We start from the raw sequence: 18,377 nt of genomic DNA, 5'->3' as shown, positions 1-18,377 counted from the left end.
CTTTAGGGTTGGAGGAGAATGCTTCCGCCTCGATGAAGCTATTCGGGACATTCCTGGTTATGCACTCGAATCAGACTCCTGTCTGACCGGACACTTTCCCAGTGTCAGGAAAGACAGAGAACCCCAAAACTTTTGGGGGAGACTAGAAGAGGGTGGGACATGAAATTACAGCCACTTCATTTACCAAACAGTCTGTCTAGGTTTCCATTAATCATTTTAACTGATAAAAGAGCTGTGAGAAACCACGGAGAAAACCCTTCAAAAATCAGTAACAGGCCGCTGAAGAGATGGTTCAGGCTTTAAGAGCGCTGACTACTCCTCTAGGAGACCCCAGTTCAATTCCTCCACACAGCAGTTCACAAGTGTCTATAACTCCAAGATCTGAAACCTTCACACAAGCATACATTCAGGCAAAACACCAATGCATGTAAAAAAAAAAAGTTAAAAATTATAATCAGTAACAATAACAAACACACCTTTGCCGGGCGGTGGTGGCACATGCCTTTAATCCCAGCATTTGGTGGATTTTTGAGTTCGAGGTCAGCCTGGTCTACAGACTGAGTTCCAGGACAGCCAGGGCTACACAGAGAAACCCTGTCTCGAAAAACCAACCAAGTGGTGGCTCACAACCATCTGTAATGTGATCCAATGCCTTCTTCTGGTGTGTCTGAAGACTGTAACAGTGTACTCACATATATAGAATAAATAAATCTTGAAAGAAAGAAAGAAAGAAAGAAAGAAAGAAAGAAAGAAAGAAAGAAAGAAAGAAACCAAAGAAAAGAAAAAAGAAAAGCGTCACTAAAGGAAAAAAAAAAGAAAGGAAGAAAGGAGCCCCGGGTTACCGTGCAGATATGGCCAAGTCCAAGAACCACACCACACACAACCAGTCCTGCAAAGGGCACAGAAATGGCATCCAGAGACCCCGGTCACAAAGATACGAACCTCTTAAGGGAGCTGACCCCAAGTTCCTTAGGAGCCAAGAAGCACAACAAAAAAAATGCCTGAAGAAGATGCAGGCCAACAATGCAGTGAGTGCGCTCACAGAGGCCATCAAGGCCCTTGTGAAGCCGCAGGCCATCAAGCCCAAGACGCCAAAGCGCTCAAGCTGCAAACTCAGCCGGCTAGCTTTCATCGCTTACCCCAAGCTTGGGAAGCAGATTTGAAGCTACAAGGCCTCGGAGCATAGGTCCTGTCAGCCAAAGCCCAAGGTTCAAACCAAGGCAGCGGCCACAGCTCCAGCTAAGGCCCAGGCTTCAGCTCTAGCTCAGGCTCCCAAAGGTGCCCAGGCCCCTGTGAAGGCCCCATAGAAAAGGCCCCTGCCAGTGTGAAGACAGATGGACTGCTGTGACACACCAACTACACACTATTTGCTACAAATAAACTCGAGGCTGGGGAAAAAAGACGAAAGAAAGATAAAAGGGAAAGCTGGCTGGGGAAGCGTGAGTGATTTCTGAGAGCTGTAGTAATTCGTTGGAATCGAGAAACTAAGCCCCAGACTTAGGATTCAACGTCTTTATTACATAAATGAATAAATGGCTCCACAGTTCATCTGCAATAGCTTTGGAGAGAATGGGGATGGGGTAGGGTCTGAATGTGACTGCTTGGGTCACAGTTGTACGGTAGCCGAAACACTGTGTCCAGGACCCACTGATTCCTGTCACATACTGCAGGAAGGCAAAGCTAAAATACGAAGGACCAAAGCACTCCGCCTGTTCCACGACTAAATCACAATTGTGTAAGTTCTCCTAATGATACTCTGGCTTTTCTCTACATCAGATACATCTTTTGCTTCTTACGGATTATCCTGAGAGTGTAGTTTTCCCGTGAAGACTCAAATCTGATTTTCTGAACATTTCCAATCCACAGCTAGAAGTAGATCTGAGAGCAGGATATTAAAGGAACTATCTCTGAAACGACACGACATTTTCCCTCATTCCCATTCCCTTGTTTTCCACCTGCAACTACCTCCATGTTTCTGGGGAAGAGAATGCTCTATAAGAAGCAGAACTTCTTAGCCTTTCAGAAATCCTGTTTTGTAGAAAGCGTCTCAAAACTTTCAGGTGCTCATTACTTCTTGAAGCAGTATTCGATGACTGCCCTGGTGCAGGAAATTAGGGAGGCTCAAGTAATCTTTGAAGCTGATTAAAATGTAACAAACAAACAAAAAAAATTGGTCTCCCGTTTTTGCACAACTGTACTTCTCTCTGGTGCCTAGAATAAAGGTGATTTTTCTGGGATTAGTTAATATTCTCAGGGCTGGCAGGAGGAAATCCTATGATCTAGTACTCCATTACTTAAACCTTTGACTTTGTGCCTAGAGGGCTTTTGAGAGAAATGGAGTGGGCAGATAGATAAATAAATAAATAAATAAATAAATAAATAGATAAATAAATAGATACATAAGTACATACATACATACAAACGTACAATTCGATTGGCAGATTCATCAGCACCACCAGCACAATAGAGGGAAGAGAACATGGTTAAAGTGGAAGGCTTGGAGAGGAAGGGACTTAAGAGAGAGGACAATGAGGGTTCGGGGCAGGACAGAGATCTCGGCCTTTGGCCTTAAAGCAAGTCCAGGTCGACAGGGTGGATGCTGGCAATAGGCGCTCTCCAGAAGTTGAAGGTGCTGTACTCGAGGAGGGCGTCGCCCTCAGGGTTCTTCTGCTCCATGCCAGACGCTTGCCCGCCCACTTTGCCAACGCTGCTGCTATCCTTGCTCTTGTAGGAAGGCGTCTCTGACAGGCCCAGGTCTTCCAGCTCCGACAGATCCAGCTCTGGGATGGGCATCCTCCAGAAGAGAAAGGAGCTGTACTGGCTACTCACAGGGTCCCTCATGACTCCCTGAGGAAGAGCAACCATGTGTTAGTCTTCACCCTAGAGCAGGCTCCTTGGCCTGTGCGTCCCCTTGCTTCAGCTGCCCTCCTCTCGCGCTCTCGTCTCGCGCTCTGGTGATCAGCCGAGTTTTCTAAGACAAATACCAACAACTCTTGCTATTTACCGCCAGGCTCCTACCCTCTCCCCGTCTCTGGCTGACCAGATACTGCCTATGGACCAGGCTCTTCTCGGCTCTAAGTCTTCCTCCAGTAATATACCTCAGGCCTTCTGTGAGCTAGGCAGGAACCGTATCACGCCATCCCCTCTGGGTCTGAGTTTGGAGGCTTTGCAAAGTATGGCCCCATTCTTTGTTTAAGTGTGGTATTGAGGGTTTGGCTGACGCTGGTGTTTGCTAGGTGAACGTTCTAACATTATATCTTTAGCCCTCTCTGTACCTTTATTGAGACAGGATCTTAACTGAGTTGCCTAGTCCAACCTGGAACCTGGAATCTCCTGCCTCAGCCTCCTGAGTAACCGGGGTTACAGGCCTGTTTCACCAGGCCTGATTGATTGGTTGATTGATTGATTATTAATCAGCTAACCATACTGAGAATCAAAAGCAGGATCTTACATGTGTCATTAAAGGACCTTACACAGCTGGGCGTGGTGGCGCACGCCTGTAATCCCAGCACTTGGGAGGCAGGGGCAGGTGGATTTCTGAGTTCGAGGCCAGCCTGGTCTACAGAGTGAGTTCCAGGACAGCCAGGGCTACACAGAGAAACCCTGTCTGGGGGGTGGGGTTGGGGGGGGGGAGGACCTTACACATCCTAAGACCTAAATATTTGGCCTCTTTGAGGCAGTTCAATGAGTTGTGATGTTTCTGGTAAAGGTCTTTTTTTTTCCTTCTTGCCTTTAAACCTAGCTACAAATTCACCTCTTCCAGGACCTCACCTCCAAGCCACTGAGCCCCATCTCCCCAGCCAGCACCCTGCAGTTTCACCTACGCCATCGTGCTTTGGTTACAGAGCACTATAGACTGGACACCTATTTTATGTGTTTATCTCTTTTAAGAGACCAAAAATTCCTCTATGGGTAAAAACCCACCTGCTAGGCTGAGTGGCAGGCTGCACAAACCTTTAGTCCCCCAACTCAGGAAGCAGAGGCGGGTAATCTCTAAATCCAAGGCCAGCAAGTTCCCGGAGAGCCAGAACTACATAGAGACTCCGTCTCAAAAGCCAAACTCACTTAATTTGGGTAAGGCAGGAGCCAGCCCCTCCACAGAAATGTTAACATGCCTTCAAGTTTCTATTTTTATCTTTTATTTTTACTTTTTTGGTTTTTTGAGACAGGGTTTCTCTGTATAGCCCTGGCTGTCCCGGAACTCACTCTGTAGACCAGGCTGGCCTCAAACTCAGAAATCCACCTGCCTCTGTCTCCCAAGTGTTGGGATTAAAGGTGTGCGCCACCACTGCCCGGCTTTCTTCTTTCTTTTTTTCTTTTTTTCTTTCTTTCTTTCTTTCTTTCTTTCTTTCTTTCTTTCTTTCTTTCTTTCTTTCTTCCTTCCTTCCTTCCTTCCTTCCTTCCTTCCTTTCTTTTTGCCTTGATGTTTCTACTTTTACATATCTCTCCTTAGTGTGACAAGTCTGATCCAATGCTAGAATAAATCTGACAACGAAGAGCAAAGAGCTTGGAGGTACAAATAAGGAAGTAAAGTTTAGATTGGAAAGAAATGGCGCCTTAACAGAATCTCAGCTCTTTTTCTTAGAGACAAGGTCTCACTATGCAGCCCAGGCTGGCCTTGAGCTCACCAAGAGCTACCTGCCTCTGCCTCCGGAGTGCTGGGATTAAAAGGATATATCATCGAGCCCAGCTCCTTTTCCCAAGTTTTTTGTTTTTTTGTTTTTTTTTTGATTTGGTTTTTTTTCGAGACAGGGTTTCTCTGTATAGCCCTGGCTGTCCTGGAGCTCACTCTGTAGACCAGGCTGGCCTCGAACTCAGAAATCCATCTGCCTCTGCCTCCCAGAGTGGTGGGATTACAGGTGTGTGCCACCACCGCCCAGCTCCTTTTCCCAAGTTTTAAGGATCAGTTTGTAATCCCTCTGTTTCTCATCCAGCCCATACCCTTCCTGCCTCTTGTAGAATCTGGAGCCTCAGTGGTTTACTTACGAGCAATGGAAGGACAAAAAGTTTTCATTTAAATGTTCCCGAAGGAGCAAAGACAACATTCCACTACCACCAAAAATAGAAGCCAGAGCTTCAGAGAACCTTCTAGAGCACACTCCCAGCTCTCAACAGCCTGTGACTCCTAAAAAGTGGCCTTCAGGAGGTTCCAAAATGTTCCTAAGAGATGCAAAATGTCTCTACCAAAATAGGAAAGAGCTTAAACCCAGGATACAGTCTACAACAAGTGTAGGGGCTAGCTGGGTGGTGGTGGCGCAGGCCTGTAATCCCAGCACTCTGGGAGGCAGAGGCAGGTGGATTTCTGAGTTCGAGGCCAGCCTGGTCTACAGAGTGAGTTCCAGGACAGCCAGGGCTACACAGAGAAACCCTGTCTCGAGAAAAATACAAAAACAAACAAACAAACAAACAAAAAGAAGTGTAGGAGCTAAATGGTCTGTGGATACAGTAGAAGTGACTTGTTTTGTCTCGTTTTTTGCTTTTGAGTCTTGCTTCAAACTCTAGTTCAGGGTGACTTTGAACACAAACCCTTCTTGCTGAGACATCTCTGGTGCTAGATTTCAGGAATGTATTAATTACCAGGTCCAGAACTTTTGGGCTGTGTTTTTTTGAAACAGGGTCTTCCTCTGTAACCCTGGCTATTCTATTACTCAAAATGTAGTCCATCCAGGCCTCGAACTTCCGGCAATCTTCTTGCCTCAGTCTCTGTAGTGCCAGGTTCCAGGTGTGCACCCCCCACTCAGCTTCAGACTTTGTTTTCCCACCTTAATCTTGTGCAAGGGTAGACACATACAGGTGCACACACCAGCATGCACACCCATGCGACTGTGGAGGAAGGTCAGGGGAAGGACTGCTGGTGTCCTGCCCTATCAACATGAACCTGGTGACTTGAGGTGGCTCTCACTGAACCTGGAGCTGGGCTGGTGGCCAACAAGCCCTCCCATTCTCTGCACCCTCCCTCCCAAATTGCCAGGTCAACAGATGCAGGCAGCCACACCCAGTTTTGTATTTGGGTACTGGGGATTTGAACATGGGGTTTTGTTTTGGCTTTTTTTTTTTGTGACAGGATTGTTTCTGTGTAGCCCTGGTTGTCCTGGAACTCATTCTATAGACCAGGATGGCCTCGAACTGAGATCTCCCTGCCTCTGCCTCCAGGGTACTGGGATTAAAGGTGTGCACCACCACTGCACAGCTGGACTCATTTTGTCTTTTGCTTTTTAAAGCATGTGCCACGAGAGTTCTGCAGATAAAGGTTTATTTGTTTATACATTTTATGTATGAGTGCTTTGCATACATGACTGCAAACCAGAAGCGGGCATCAGATCCCATTATAGATGGTTGTAAGCCACAGTGCGGCTGCTGGGAATTGAACTCAGTGTGGCTGGTCTCTAGATCAGCCAGTGGTCTAAACCAATATGACCTCAGGTTCTTATGTACACGTCACGTCACAGGAGGGCTTGCCCACAGAGCCATCTCCTCAGCTTTCTGTTTGTTTTTCGAGACAGGGTTTCTTTGCGTATTCCTGGCTGTCCTGGAACTCCAGCTGTAGACCAAGCTGGCCTCAAACTCACAGAGAAATCTGCCTGCCTCTGCCTCCTGCTTCCCAGTGCTGAGATTAAAAGAATGCGCCACAACCGTCTGGCTCAGCTTTTTTTTTTTTCATTTCATTTAAAATTCTTTAATTCATGTGTGTATGATATATGTGTGCAAACTGGTGTCCCAAGAGGATGTCGGTTCCACTGCAGCTGGAGTAAGGGGGGTTACGAACCAGCAGGGGTGCTGGGAACTGAACTTGAGTCTTGGGAAAGAACACCAAGTGCTTGTCATTGCTAAACCATCTCCTCATCTCATGACCTTCCCATGTTAAAAACACTAGCCACTCTATTTATAATCCTAGTGCTCGGAAGCTCAGGCAGGAGTTTCAGGAACGAGTTTGGGTCCTGGTTGGGCAAGACCCTGGCTAAAAAAAAAAAAAAAAAAAAAAAAAAAAAATTCAGGCAAGATTTCAAAAATTCAGGCTAGCTTTAAAATGTGATCCTCCTGCCTCCATCTCCCAAATGCTGGGATTACAGGCATGATCCAGGATACCTGGTTTAAAACAAGGAAATTCCGGGTCTGTCTGTCTGTCTGTCTGTCTTCAAGCTGCAGACTAAGCCCTTGGGAACTGCACATTACTCAGCAGAGAAGCATCCTCACTGAGACTGCTGTCCGGATGGAAGCAGGGCAAAGGAGTTTGTAGAAAGGTGAGGTCATCGCCCAGGAACTCACTCTGAACCATCTCCATAGTAACGTGCGGATGTGCTCACAAGCATGACTGCACCTATAACACCTTTTAGTGAGCCAATCCCTGCTCAGGTCTAGGGCTACAGATACTACAGAGCAAGCTCCAAAAGTCATCGAGTCCCTGACGCTGCTTATCAGGAATGTTTATTGCATTACCAGGTTTTTCCTAGTTAGCTGACTTAACACAAAACAAAACAAAAAAACCTTCCATCTAAGTTTCCTACATTATAATGCACGCATATAATAGACTGTTTTCCAGAGACTGTGTCTCAGGCAGCCCATGAACTTAAGTAGCAGAAGCTGACCCTGAACTTCTAACCCTTCTTACTCCCCAAAGATTATATAATAGGCTTGTAAATATTATATACAAACAAACAAACAAAAAACACAGAACCCTTAGAAAAAAAGGTTTGTTCTTGCTCTTTTGACCTAGGGTCTAGCTATGTAACCCAGGCGAACTAGGGAGTCATTATTTAACCCAGGCTAGCCTCAAACTCAAGACCCTCTCTAGTTACCACTTCCAGCCTTTTGAGTGCTGAGGTTACAGGCATCATCTTAACATCTGGCTTAAAATGAAAACAGTTTTTGTTTTGTTTTGTTTTTAGTTTGTTATTTGAGACAGGGTCTCTATGTAGCCCTGACTATCCTAGAACTTTTGTGGACCAGGCTGGCCTCAAACTTACAGAGATCTGCTTGCCTCTACCTTCTGAATGCTTGGATCAAAGGTGTGTGACATTACACTCTACTAAAAAAGTTATAATTTGAGGACACCTTAGATTATTCAGTAATTGGCTAGGTTGTCTAGCTAGTTTTTGTACATCCCAAGTCTCTCTCATAGCTTCTAATAGACTCCCTTAAAAATGTTTAAGGAACTAGAGAGACAACCCAGAGGCTGAGATCACTGGTGGCTCACAGAGGACCTGGGTTCGGTTCCCAGCACCCACTGACAGACAAGGCTTGTTCCAGGGGATCTGAAACCTAGTCTTCCCAGGCAAAAAGCACGTACTTGGCATTCATAAAAAAAAAAAAAATCTGTTTGTGCATCCTGTCGTGAGAGGGCTGCGATGCACACAGCCGGAGAGTGCGCAGCTGAGAGGCAGTCCCAGGCGTCGGTCCTCACCTTCTACCTTGTCTGACCTTGGAAACTAGGCGGCTAAAGTACTGGGATTCTAGCCACGCTCCCATGCTCAGCTTTATGTGGGGTCTGGGGGTTCAAACTGCAGCCCATAGACTTGAGCAGCACTGAGCCGTCTCCCCAGCCTGGGCCCGGTATCCCCAGCAACCCTGTCTCAGCTTTCCAGGAGCTGGGAGTATAGACATGTACCGCCACAACCCAGTAAGTTTTGAGGCTGGCACAGTGGCACATGAACGCCTTTAATCCCAGCACCCGGGAAGCAGGCAGATCTCATTAGAGCTCTAAGCTGACCAGGGTCATACAGTGAGAGCCTGATTCAAAATACATTTAGTGTGGTTTTATTTTTGTTTCTCCAACAAGGTCTTGATGTATAGCCTAAGTGCTGTTTTTATTCTGCCTCTTAGTCCTGGGATCACAGCTAAGAATTTAGTTCTCAAACAAACAAACAAAAAAAGGTATTTTCTGATATTCCGTTGACTACTTTCTGTGGTTCTAATCTGAACAGCAGGAGAGCTGGGTATGGTGGTAGATTCCTGTGACCCCAGCATCTGGCAAGCGGAGGCAGGAGGATGAGGAGATGCCAGCCTGGCTACAAGAGACCCTGTCCTGAGAAATAAAGAGAGCAGAGATGAAGCTGGAATGTGAGTGGTTGACAAGCTGACTCCTAACAACTGTAATGTATAAAAGTTGCCTAACAACTGATCAAGGATGGACATCCAATGGAAAAAGCTAGAGTCCAGGGTGGCAGGGCATGGCTGGAATTGCGGCACTCAGGCTGAAGCAGAAGGAGTGTGGGTTCAGCCTGCCCTGGGCTTCACAATGAGCCCAAAGCCTCCAAAACCAGAAACAAGAACACGAATGAATAAAAAACAAAAACAATTTAAAGGAAAATGTGTGAAATATTGAAAGGCTGAAAATCTCTAGCTATACCGCTGACCTAGAGACAGGTACAGAGAGACTCAAATTTGTTCCAGAAAACAGACATAAAGGCATCTGTGGCATTAAAATGGAAAAAAAAAAAAAAGAAAGAAAAGGCTGCTCCTCTTCCTTTCTTCCCCTAAATGCTCTTCACCCATCTTTTTATCCATTTTTGCTTATTTTAAAGGCTGTATATGGTGACACGTGACATATTTGCTCAGTAAATGCTTCCTATTGCCATCTATTTTTGAGCTATCCAGTTATTTTATGCAGCATAATTTCTAATTTTCTTTGTCTATTCTTAAAGATAAAATGATTGATAGATGCACACGTCTAAAAGATACGCTGTCTTTAAGCTACCTGGACACACCCAAATACCCTTTGTCTGGATCCCCCCCACCCCCATGAGTACCCAAAGGCCTAACCCACAGGGCTTGCTGTGTCATGCTGCCACCATGCAGTCTGAGGAGGGATGGTGGTGGACGAAAATGGAGGCTTCCTGCTATGTCTCATGTTGCTCTAGGATTTTCCTATTAGCCACAATCCTCCCCTCTTACTAGGATAGCTGCAAAGACAAATCTGCTCTCATAAGTAGTTCCCCTGAGCTACACTGATTGCAGCATACCATAGGGCAATTCCACAACGGCCGCCACCCTTGCCACCCCAAGCCTCTTTGGAGCAAAACTGAGATAGGGAGGAGGAGATTGTTAAAGGTTCCAATCACTCTCAATAGCATCTCATATACTCATATTTAAAAAAAAAAAAAAAAGGTAACCTACTCCCCAATCCTCCCTACAAGAGACAGAAAATCTAGGGGGATAGAAATACAAGGAAGTAGAGGCTACAATAATTATGGTAGGAATAAAGATTCACCAAATAACTGGTAGCAAAAATTATAGCTTGAAAAGGAAGATATAGATTACTAGACACTAGACAGAAGCCATTAGGTGCACAGGGCAAAAATTATAGGAAAATGAACACATGAAATGAAGAGCCGAGATGCCGAGATATGATTACAGGTAAAGTGTTAGAAATGAATGCCTAGGACCATGGTAAGGCATGGAGGGAGAGCTTAACAGATAAAAAATCTGGTAACAAATAGTTACCCATTGTTCATAGCGCCCCCTTCTCTCTCAAACTGTCCCCCACCTCAGTCTGACACCGGGTCTTTCGAGCTTGAGAAGCCGTCCCTCGTCTAGGTTACCTGTTAGCAATGAATGACTAGGGTGTTCCGAAGACGGAAGGGACGTCTCGGGCTCGGCTCTGGACTGGAGAGGAGGAGGCTGCCGAAGGGAGCTGTCGGGGATGTGACGGCTTTGTCTCCTCACGCCTTCTCCCTGGTCTGTGACAGAATCTGCCGCTGGGTCTCCCCTGCAATGCAGCCCCTCCTAGCAAGGGCGGAAGCACTCCCCGCCCCCTCTCTGCCTGACTCGGCTAATTCGAGGGATAAGTTCCGGAACACGCCACCCAGGGTCGAGCCGCTCCATCGGCTCGCACCGCACCCCCACCTCTCCAAGCACCCCCGTGCGGGCTGGAGTGCATGGCTGAGCAGTTTAGTTGTCTAAGGTGTATAGGTTAAAAACTCTTCCGGTTAAACGACAGAATGGCCCTCCTTTCCCACAGTAAAGACTGACGGGGACTCTGGGAGACTCGGAAGGGGCCCCAGCGCATCGTCCCCTCAGCGCCTGCAGCAGGTGGACAGACTAGCGCAGACACTCGGGGTGCCGCGGGCGTCCCGGAGCGCGGGGATTGCCGCTGTCCCCGCGGGCCACGCCGTGCGCCCCGAAGCTGGGCGGAGCGCTGCGCTCAGCTCTAAGCCCCTGGGTTTCGTAATCGCGTCGCCGGCGTTTCCGCCCTCGGCCGGCTCCACCTCTGCCGGCCCGCCCTCGACTCCCCGCCGTGCCGAGCAGCTGCCCGGGGACCGGAGTGGCGGAGCCCCCGCCCGCTGCGGGGACGCCGGGGAACCTCAGGTGAGAGCGCCGGGCGAGCTGGGATACGCGCGGGCGCGGGGAGGGGAGGGCAGCGGGGAGGTCGCGGTCACAGTCCACGCGCGGGCGGCGCAAGCCACGGAGAGGCTGGGAAGCGGAGACTGCTGCGTGGGGCCGGGTGGGAGGTGCGAAGCGACAGGGGTTCCTCGCCGGCCTTCTAACCTGAGAGATCTGCTGTGCTAGACGAACCGCCGTGGAGCTGGGACCCGGAAGGTTTAAGCCAGATTGAGGCAGCCACGGAGAACAGTAACAGAGCCAGTACAATTCATCGAAGTTCCCATCCTGGGTCGCAGTGGGTGGGGGACAGAGCTGGATGGAGTCTGATGGAAAATATTGGGGGAGGGGAAGAAGTTAGGATCTCCTTCTGTTACTTTTTGAGTACCCCCAGCCCTCCCCTGGGGTTAGGGCAGGGTTGGTGCTAGGACAAATGCCTGTCACTTGGTTGAAAATGGGGCCCGTTCCTCTCTTCAGAGCCCCTCGGCAGCCCGCTGTGTTTAGAGGGTCTCCACACAGGGACCAGCTGCATCGCTGGGCTTAGAGCCAGGATTTGCCCACACCATTCTCAAGTCTCTTTCTCTCCAGCTGCTTCTTGTGAAGGCTTGTCAGACAGCGGGTTGGAGGCCCTGGGGCCCGAGGCAGCGGGACCGGGCGAACCGGTTTGGGGCTGCGTCAGGATCGGGGAACTACCTGTGTTCATCCTCCCTCCCCAGCCCCTCTTCCCCACCGCTCTCCTGCTCGCCCCTCTCTCTCCAGCTCTGAAGTCTCCTAGGCCCGCCGGGAATATGGCGGTGGTTTTGGGAATTGTCATTCCAAGTTCTGGGTTTCTTGTGGAAGTGAGAGTGGCTCTCTTGTCAGGATGTGGCTTTCTGCGCTCTGATCCCTAACCCCCTCTGTCTTCCTTTTTACTGTGGGGATGAAGTAGTGGGCAATGGATTCAGCATCCGTCCGTCGTTGCCTCGCCAGCTGAGGCTTCTGTGCTCAGCCCACTCGTTGGCTGCTTTGAAGCAGAGTGACAGCCAATGCTTAGTACTTCCTTTTCTGGCTTTGTTCCTCCTCCCCCCCACCCCACCCCACCCCACGCTGCCACAGTGACCCTGGCTGGTCTTCACACTCATACAGGCCTCCGAGTTTCAGAGACCCTAATGTCCTAAGGGAATGGAATTTCCTGGTCACTTCTCATCATCACTGGTGGTTTCATGCCAAGTCCCACACACACTTTCCCTCCACCCAACTTGGTCAGGTCCCTGGGAGAGAAACAGAACTGTCCTTGTTCCCTCCTCGGCCCCCTTCCTCTCTCTCCCTTTCCCTCCTCCTTCCCGCTCCGGGCGGCGGTGTTGGCCACCCCTGACCACGCAGGGTGGAGAATGCTGGAAGAGCCCAGCGTCAGTGTGGACCGTCGGGTAGTGTTGGGGGTTTCCTCTGATTCTTTATTGTTTTCTCCATTTCCCCCAAGCCTTAACCACCTGCCACCATCATGAGCCTTGTGACAGACTCTCCCACTGACCAGGCCTCCCCTCTCGGGCGGCTCAGCCCTGGACTTCAGTCTCAGTACTCCTCCCTCCCAGGGGTGGGAAAGGAAGTGAGAGTCCAGGCTCTCGGTTCTTTCCTACCCTAGAAGCTGTATTCCACGGTTTGAGTGATCTCATCTCAAGGCTGCTACAAAACAACAAAGAACAATGTTCAAAAAACAAATTGAACTCGGCTTTTTGGGGTCTGTCTAGACTCCTGGAGGGCTAGGCTGCCAGCCTCCAGCCTTGAGGGAAAGGCTCATTCTTACTCTCCCTAATGTTTAATATTCATGAGCTGCCCTGCCGGCCTCCCTGGACTATAGGAGAGGGAAGTGTAGTTCACAGAAGGAAGCTCAGCTGGGCCGGAACCCCTGGCAGCAGTGAAAGGGGAGAAAGTTCTTCCTTGGACACAAGTGCTACTGGAAAGTTCCTGTGTCTGGTTCACGTGGGGAGCAGAGGGGGAGACACAGGTCAGAACATGAGGGGAGGATGAAGGGAGGCCTGAGCCTTCTGGGGCGTGAGACACCGAACTGCACACGATAGGACATGTGTGAAAGGGTGGGGAGGCTGGAAACTGATTCCTCCGAGCAGAAAGCTACTCTACGGGTTACCCTACCAGACACGGGGTGAAGGCCCCAGTAGGTAGGTGCGCAGTGTGCCAACTTTCAGGAAAGACAAGGTCAGGTATGAAGGCTAACTGAACTGTGGGAGGGGCCGTTGGACTTCATGTGGGGCAGGCCAGGGGGACAAAGGCAGTGGAGCTAGAAGGAGCTATCCTTCCTTCAGAAGTATTTGCTGAGGTCCACACTCCTACAGCCAGTCTCTCACCAGCTAGGTGGTCCTTAAAGAAAATGTAGGTGTTGGGGCAAGGTAAGAGAAAAGGGAGGGACAGGGCGGAGGCCTTGTTTGTGAGAACAAAAACCACTATTTCCTCTTCAGAGGCGCTTACACGCCCCTCCCCGGCTGCCCTAGCTGAGGGAGAAGGGAGCTGAACGGGCAGCACCCCTAACTGTTCATTTCTGTCACTGGTTGGTTTTCTCTCAGTCTTCCCCGAAGTCCTTCTTCCTTGGTCCCAGGAGTCACTGGCCCTCACCTTTGATGGTCCCTTTGCGCTATTCTTTCTGTGAGAAGTAACTGTGAGCCTCTTCTGGGGGGGAGGGGGGTCAGTATTGGGGCTCAGTAGACTCCGAGAGAGACTCGGAAGATGGTGCTTAGCAGAAGGTTTCTGGGGAAAAGGGAGGTTTGTTTCTCACTAACATTATATCTTCTTTCTGCTAAAATTCAGGATTCCACATCTAAAGAAGACAGGACCTTGTGCCTCCCTGCCCAAGCCTCTTGCTGGTGTTCTTAGTGGCCCCACCGCCCTCCACCGAAAGGCCACATATTGGTCACTAGGACCTTTTCCCAGCCTCTCCGGGGCGGTGTTAACACCTGAGTGTGAAGACTGGTCGGGCAGCCACACAAGAGCCCCCTGGGGCCTCTGGCAGTGGCCTGAAGCTGGAACCGTCAGGGAACATGAGTGAGTTTTGGCACAAACTGGGCTGCTGCGTGGTGGAGAAACCCCAGCCGGTAAGTCTCCCCATCCCCACCCCATCACGGGAATTAGTTACCATGTGCTGTGAAGTGGAGACACCATCTCTCATCTGCCTTATGAAAAAACACTTTCCTCACCTCCCTCTTGAGAGTGTCTGTGACTAGGCAGGCATGTTCACATGCAACAAAGGAAGCTGTGTGACAGAAGCGACAAGTCACCCAGCTGTCAGCTACTCCTGGTCTGAGGTGGGCAGGGGCTGCAGGTAGAACGTAAGACCTGTCAGCGTTCCCTCTCTCCCAGAGGTGACTTTGCTTTGTCCTTTCTTTGTAAAGCAAAGCTCTCAGCAGGTCACTGTCCTTACCACTGTGGTGACAGTGTCTCTGGTTTATGATCTTCCATCTTTGTCTCCGCTGCCCTCACGTTTGTCCATTATACTGCCAAATCAGTTCTTAGCTCTTAGTGGGTTTTCAAGACTCCTTCTCCTTCCTGTTCTGACAACAACGTGACTCCCTGTCTTCCCCTAACAGAAGAAAAAGAGAAGACGGATTGACCGCACCATGATTGGGGAGCCGATGAACTTTGTCCACCTGACTCACATCGGCTCTGGGGAGATGGGGGCCGGAGATGGACTTGCCATGGTAAGAGTGAGGGGGAGATGTTTATTTGGGGTGTATTCAAGCAAGGGGCAGAGCAGTAACTTAACGGGGAGATGTGAATGTGAGATTGTGCATTCCTGATCGCCAGGGCTAGCTCCCTTTTCTACAGTAACATACTGTTCTTCATCGGAGTGAGGGGGTTGGATCTGGTAATAACTGGGGAGCTTTTTCTAAAACCGTGGTCTAAAACAGTCTCCCTTCCCACTAAGACCTGTCAGAGCCAGGACTGTGTGTGCTTACCTAGCATGCGGGAACCCTAGGTCTGCTCTCCAGCACTGCATACCGATGTGGTGACTCATACTGGAATCTCAGCTCAGGAACTGGGAATCAAAGGCTCAAGGTCATCCTCTGCTGCTTAGGGAGTCTGAGGCCAGGCTGACCTGGGGTCCCTATCTCAGAACAGAAAAAAGGAACACAGAAACCTGTTAAATCAGTGTTAGGGTAAATCCGTTGTGAGTCCAGCGCCATGAAAGGCTCTGTTCTAAATGATTCCTCCTGCATGTCTGCTCCCAGGAAGGGAAGTAGGTCTGGTCATCCTTTTGTTGTTATTTGTTTGTTTTTTGTTGGTTTTTTTTTTTTTTTTTCCCCAGACAGGGTTTCTCTGTATAGCCCTGGCTGTCCTGGAACTCACTTTGTAGACCAGGCTGGCCTCGAACTCAGAAATCTGCCTGCCTCTGCCTCCCGAGTGTTGGGATTACAGGCGTGCACCACCACCACCCGGTGGTCATCCTTTTTAGTACATTAAAAAACTCAGAAATATATGGAAGCATTTGTGAGAGAGACAGATTGATAAATAACTCATTCCTACCTGGTCTTGAGACTTCCTTGAGAGGTCGGCAGGCAGGCTTAACCTCTGTATATAGATGTCTTTGTCAGAGAAGAGAGTTGAGGTTAGCTTCCTCCTGGGGGCACGGGGTAAGTTGTTGCTTGGTGTGGAACATGGAGAGTTGGGTGGTTGTGTGACGTGTACTTTTCCACAGACAGGTGCAGTTCAGGAGCAGATGAGATCCAAGGGAAACCGTGACAGACCGTGGAGCAGTTCTAGGGCCTTGTAGCGCCCGTGGAATTGGTAAGTAACTAGAGAAACCCATTTGACGCCGTGTGCCTGGGCCAGCCCGGCCTGATTCCCTGCCTCAGACCCTCCATCCTTGGAGGCAAGAATGAAGGTGAATTGGTGGGCCGAATTAAAATGAAAAGTCACGAACACAAGATCAAAGCTATAGGGTTGTTACAAGAAGGCAGGGGGAGGAGATGTGGTGGCACACACCTGTAACCTCTGCACGCTGCGGAGAGAGGGAGGGGAAGCCGAGGTCAACTTTTCTCCACCAACACAGGGAATGCAGGGTCAGCGAGGGCTACATAGGATCCTTTCTCAAAAAACAATGAATTTGAGAAGAGCGCCTATGAGAAGTTTAAAATATGCACTATAGGCCAGGCGTGGTGGCACATGGCTTTAACCCAGCCCTGGGGGGTGGGGGGCTGGAGGATCTTTGCACGTTTGAGGTTGGCCATACATAGTGAGACTCCCCCTCCTTTCCCCCCCCCCCACACCCACACACAGAAATGCACACTGTATAACGCCTCCTCCCTCAGGCTTGGTTTTAGTCTCTTTGAGGGCAAACGGCCTGTTTCTTCTTTTCCAGTGGGGTTTTGGTAGGAGGATGCTGAATTTAAAGTCAGTTCGGACAACACAGTGAATTTGAGTTACTTCAGCAGTTACTTGGAGGCAGGAGGATTGCTACATGTTTGAGAGCAGCCTAGGCTACAGTGTGAGACCAAAACTTGATTGATTTATTCATTTTTTTAAATTCAGGTTCTGCAGTCTTGGAATTCCCATTCTGTGTCCAGCCCAGAAGAAATGCCATCACCAGATCCCTTCAACCAGTGACCCAAAGGCCCCTCTCTCTAACAAGTGCCTCAAAAGGAGTGGGGGGGCTGGACTCCCTCTACTCCTCTGGCCTCTGCCCCTCCTGGAGATGGGGCTCAAGGCAGCAGGACTGACTAAGTGACTACTGGTGGGCCAGAGGAGCTCAGCTGAAGCCCTGAACGCCCTTGATCTGAGCTGGGGGCTCTCTGGGAACCTGGGATAGGCTCCCTGCCCCTGAATGAAGGTCGGGTGCCGCCTGTTTCAGCTTCTTGCCTTTATTCTTTCACGGAGGCGGGCGGGTGTGGGAGCCACAGCTGAACCCAGCTTTGCTACAATTCTTCCTGCTTCCTTGCCCTTCCGTTCCTTCTGGAATGAACACTGCAGAGCTGAATAAGGGGCTGGGTGGCCACCGCCCGGCCCGCTCTGGATTTCAGACCTTAAGGTCACAGCCCTCTGCTGGCACCAGGGTCTTGCTCCAGCTAGGCCTCTAATCCCATGCTTCTGTAGTATTAAGAGCTTCCCAGAAATATTTTTTTAATTAAAATCTTAATTTGAGTTCTTTTAATTACCCCCATCCTGCTATCTCTGTCCTTTCCCCGTCCCTTTAAGAAACCGTTGGTTTCCCATTGAGTGAGAGTTAAGGGATGGATCTTAATTTGCCCACATTCCATTTAAGACTTGGAGTCCTGGCCTGCCCTCCGTCAGCCTCCCTGCTGGCCCAGGTGAAAGGAAGAGGAGGGTTCCAGATAAAAAGCCAGGATGTTGCAAAATTAGCTGTATCTCAGGGCAGACTTCCTGTGACGCGGATGCGGTAACTGGGTTGAAAGCGCTCTTTGGAGCACAGGCCCTAAGATCCTTTATGGAAGCGTGGCTTTTCAACCCAAACACTTGAAAATAGTTTGGGCAGTTTGGGCAGTTCTTTGTAATAGGGGGCTGTTCTGCACAAACTGCAGCATCTCTGCCCCCCCCCATCCCCACCCCAGGGTGGCAACTGAAATATCTCCAGAAATCGCCAAATGTCTCCCAGGGATGAAATTACCCAGTCGAGAGACCCGGCTTGAGAGTCTAGGTATTTTCCTTAAGCGATTTCTACCCGGCCCCCCTCCCCAGTCCGGTGATTGTCTTGAGCCGTGAATGAGCTTATGCCCTCATAGGGTGGGCTCAGCAGAGCTGCACAGCCTTATTTCAAATGTGCTGCTTGTGCTCAAGTCTGTTCTTGATCTCTGCAAGAGGGCCTCTTTCACAGAGCCGAGATGGGAATGGGGCATGCTGGGATGAGAGGCGAGGGGTCAGAAGCTGCAAAGACAGTTATGCTGTCCCTCTGCCAAGTGCCTCTCTGCTCTAGTCTTTGAACCCAGCGTAAGACTCAGGGACTTTGAAAGATCAGGTGTCACAGCGTGGCAGAAGAGCTTGCTTTAGATGGGAAGCACTGTAGGAGCCGTCTGTAGGTCCTTTGTTTTCTCAGGTGTTTTTGTTCTGGCCCTTTCTCT

The 18,377-nt window shown here is 49.6% G+C and overlaps 3 protein-coding genes across 7 annotated transcripts; 2 read left to right on the top strand and 1 right to left on the bottom strand.

The window, feature by feature from the left end:
• The first annotated feature begins 851 nt into the window (after positions 1-851).
• On the top strand, positions 852-1,163 carry LOC127683595 (60S ribosomal protein L29-like). The gene has a single exon (XM_052180924.1). It carries the CDS (start codon positions 852-854, stop codon positions 1,161-1,163), a length of 312 nt encoding a protein of 103 aa, XP_052036884.1.
• A 334-nt stretch (positions 1,164-1,497) lies between these two features.
• On the bottom strand, positions 1,498-12,354 carry Mllt11 (MLLT11 transcription factor 7 cofactor). Of its 3 annotated transcripts, none has more exons than XM_052179795.1 (3): positions 11,485-12,354; positions 10,539-10,705; positions 1,498-2,847 (listed from the first exon to the last, which is right to left on the bottom strand). In XM_052179795.1, the coding sequence occupies exon 3, from the start codon at positions 2,839-2,841 to the stop codon at positions 2,569-2,571; it is 273 nt and encodes a 90-aa protein (XP_052035755.1). In that variant the 5' UTR covers positions 2,842-2,847; positions 10,539-10,705; positions 11,485-12,354; the 3' UTR covers positions 1,498-2,568. The 3 variants fall into 3 exon arrangements, with proteins under 3 accessions (XP_052035755.1, XP_052035756.1, XP_052035754.1); XM_052179796.1 differs by having other exon boundaries at positions 10,539-10,676; XM_052179794.1 differs by lacking the exon at positions 11,485-12,354 and having other exon boundaries at positions 10,539-11,078.
• Cdc42se1 (CDC42 small effector 1) lies at positions 11,205-17,452 on the top strand. Of its 3 annotated transcripts, none has more exons than XM_052179797.1 (5): positions 11,205-11,304; positions 14,116-14,399; positions 14,892-15,002; positions 16,001-16,089; positions 16,834-17,452. In XM_052179797.1, exons 2-4 carry the CDS (start codon positions 14,346-14,348, stop codon positions 16,073-16,075), a joined length of 240 nt encoding a protein of 79 aa, XP_052035757.1. In that variant the 5' UTR covers positions 11,205-11,304; positions 14,116-14,345; the 3' UTR covers positions 16,076-16,089; positions 16,834-17,452. The 3 variants fall into 3 exon arrangements, with proteins under 3 accessions (XP_052035757.1, XP_052035758.1, XP_052035759.1); XM_052179798.1 differs by lacking the exon at positions 11,205-11,304 and adding an exon at positions 13,808-13,858; XM_052179799.1 differs by lacking the exon at positions 11,205-11,304 and adding an exon at positions 13,871-13,953.
• The last annotated feature ends 925 nt before the right edge of the window (positions 17,453-18,377 follow it).

Source organism: Apodemus sylvaticus, chromosome 4 (genome assembly GCF_947179515.1).
Source record: "Apodemus sylvaticus chromosome 4, mApoSyl1.1, whole genome shotgun sequence".
Lineage (NCBI taxonomy): Eukaryota > Metazoa > Chordata > Mammalia > Rodentia > Muridae > Apodemus > Apodemus sylvaticus.
This window is presented reverse-complemented; position numbering and strand designations above follow the sequence as displayed.

What these genes read in the sequence shown, in the direction of transcription:
- LOC127683595 (XM_052180924.1), top strand. Translation starts at nt 852, where the DNA reads ATGGCCAAGTCCAAGAACCACACCACACACAACCAGTCCTGCAAAGGG.
- Mllt11 (XM_052179795.1), bottom strand. Translation starts at nt 2,841, where the DNA reads ATGAGGGACCCTGTGAGTAGCCAGTACAGCTCCTTTCTCTTCTGGAGG.
- Cdc42se1 (XM_052179797.1), top strand. Translation starts at nt 14,346, where the DNA reads ATGAGTGAGTTTTGGCACAAACTGGGCTGCTGCGTGGTGGAGAAACCC. An exon ending in TGGTGGAGAAACCCCAGCCG is followed by an intron (nt 14,400 to 14,891) that starts GTAAGTCTCCCC and finishes TTCCCCTAACAG; the next exon opens with AAGAAAAAGAGAAGACGGAT. An exon ending in CCGGAGATGGACTTGCCATG is followed by an intron (nt 15,003 to 16,000) that starts GTAAGAGTGAGG and finishes ACTTTTCCACAG; the next exon opens with ACAGGTGCAGTTCAGGAGCA.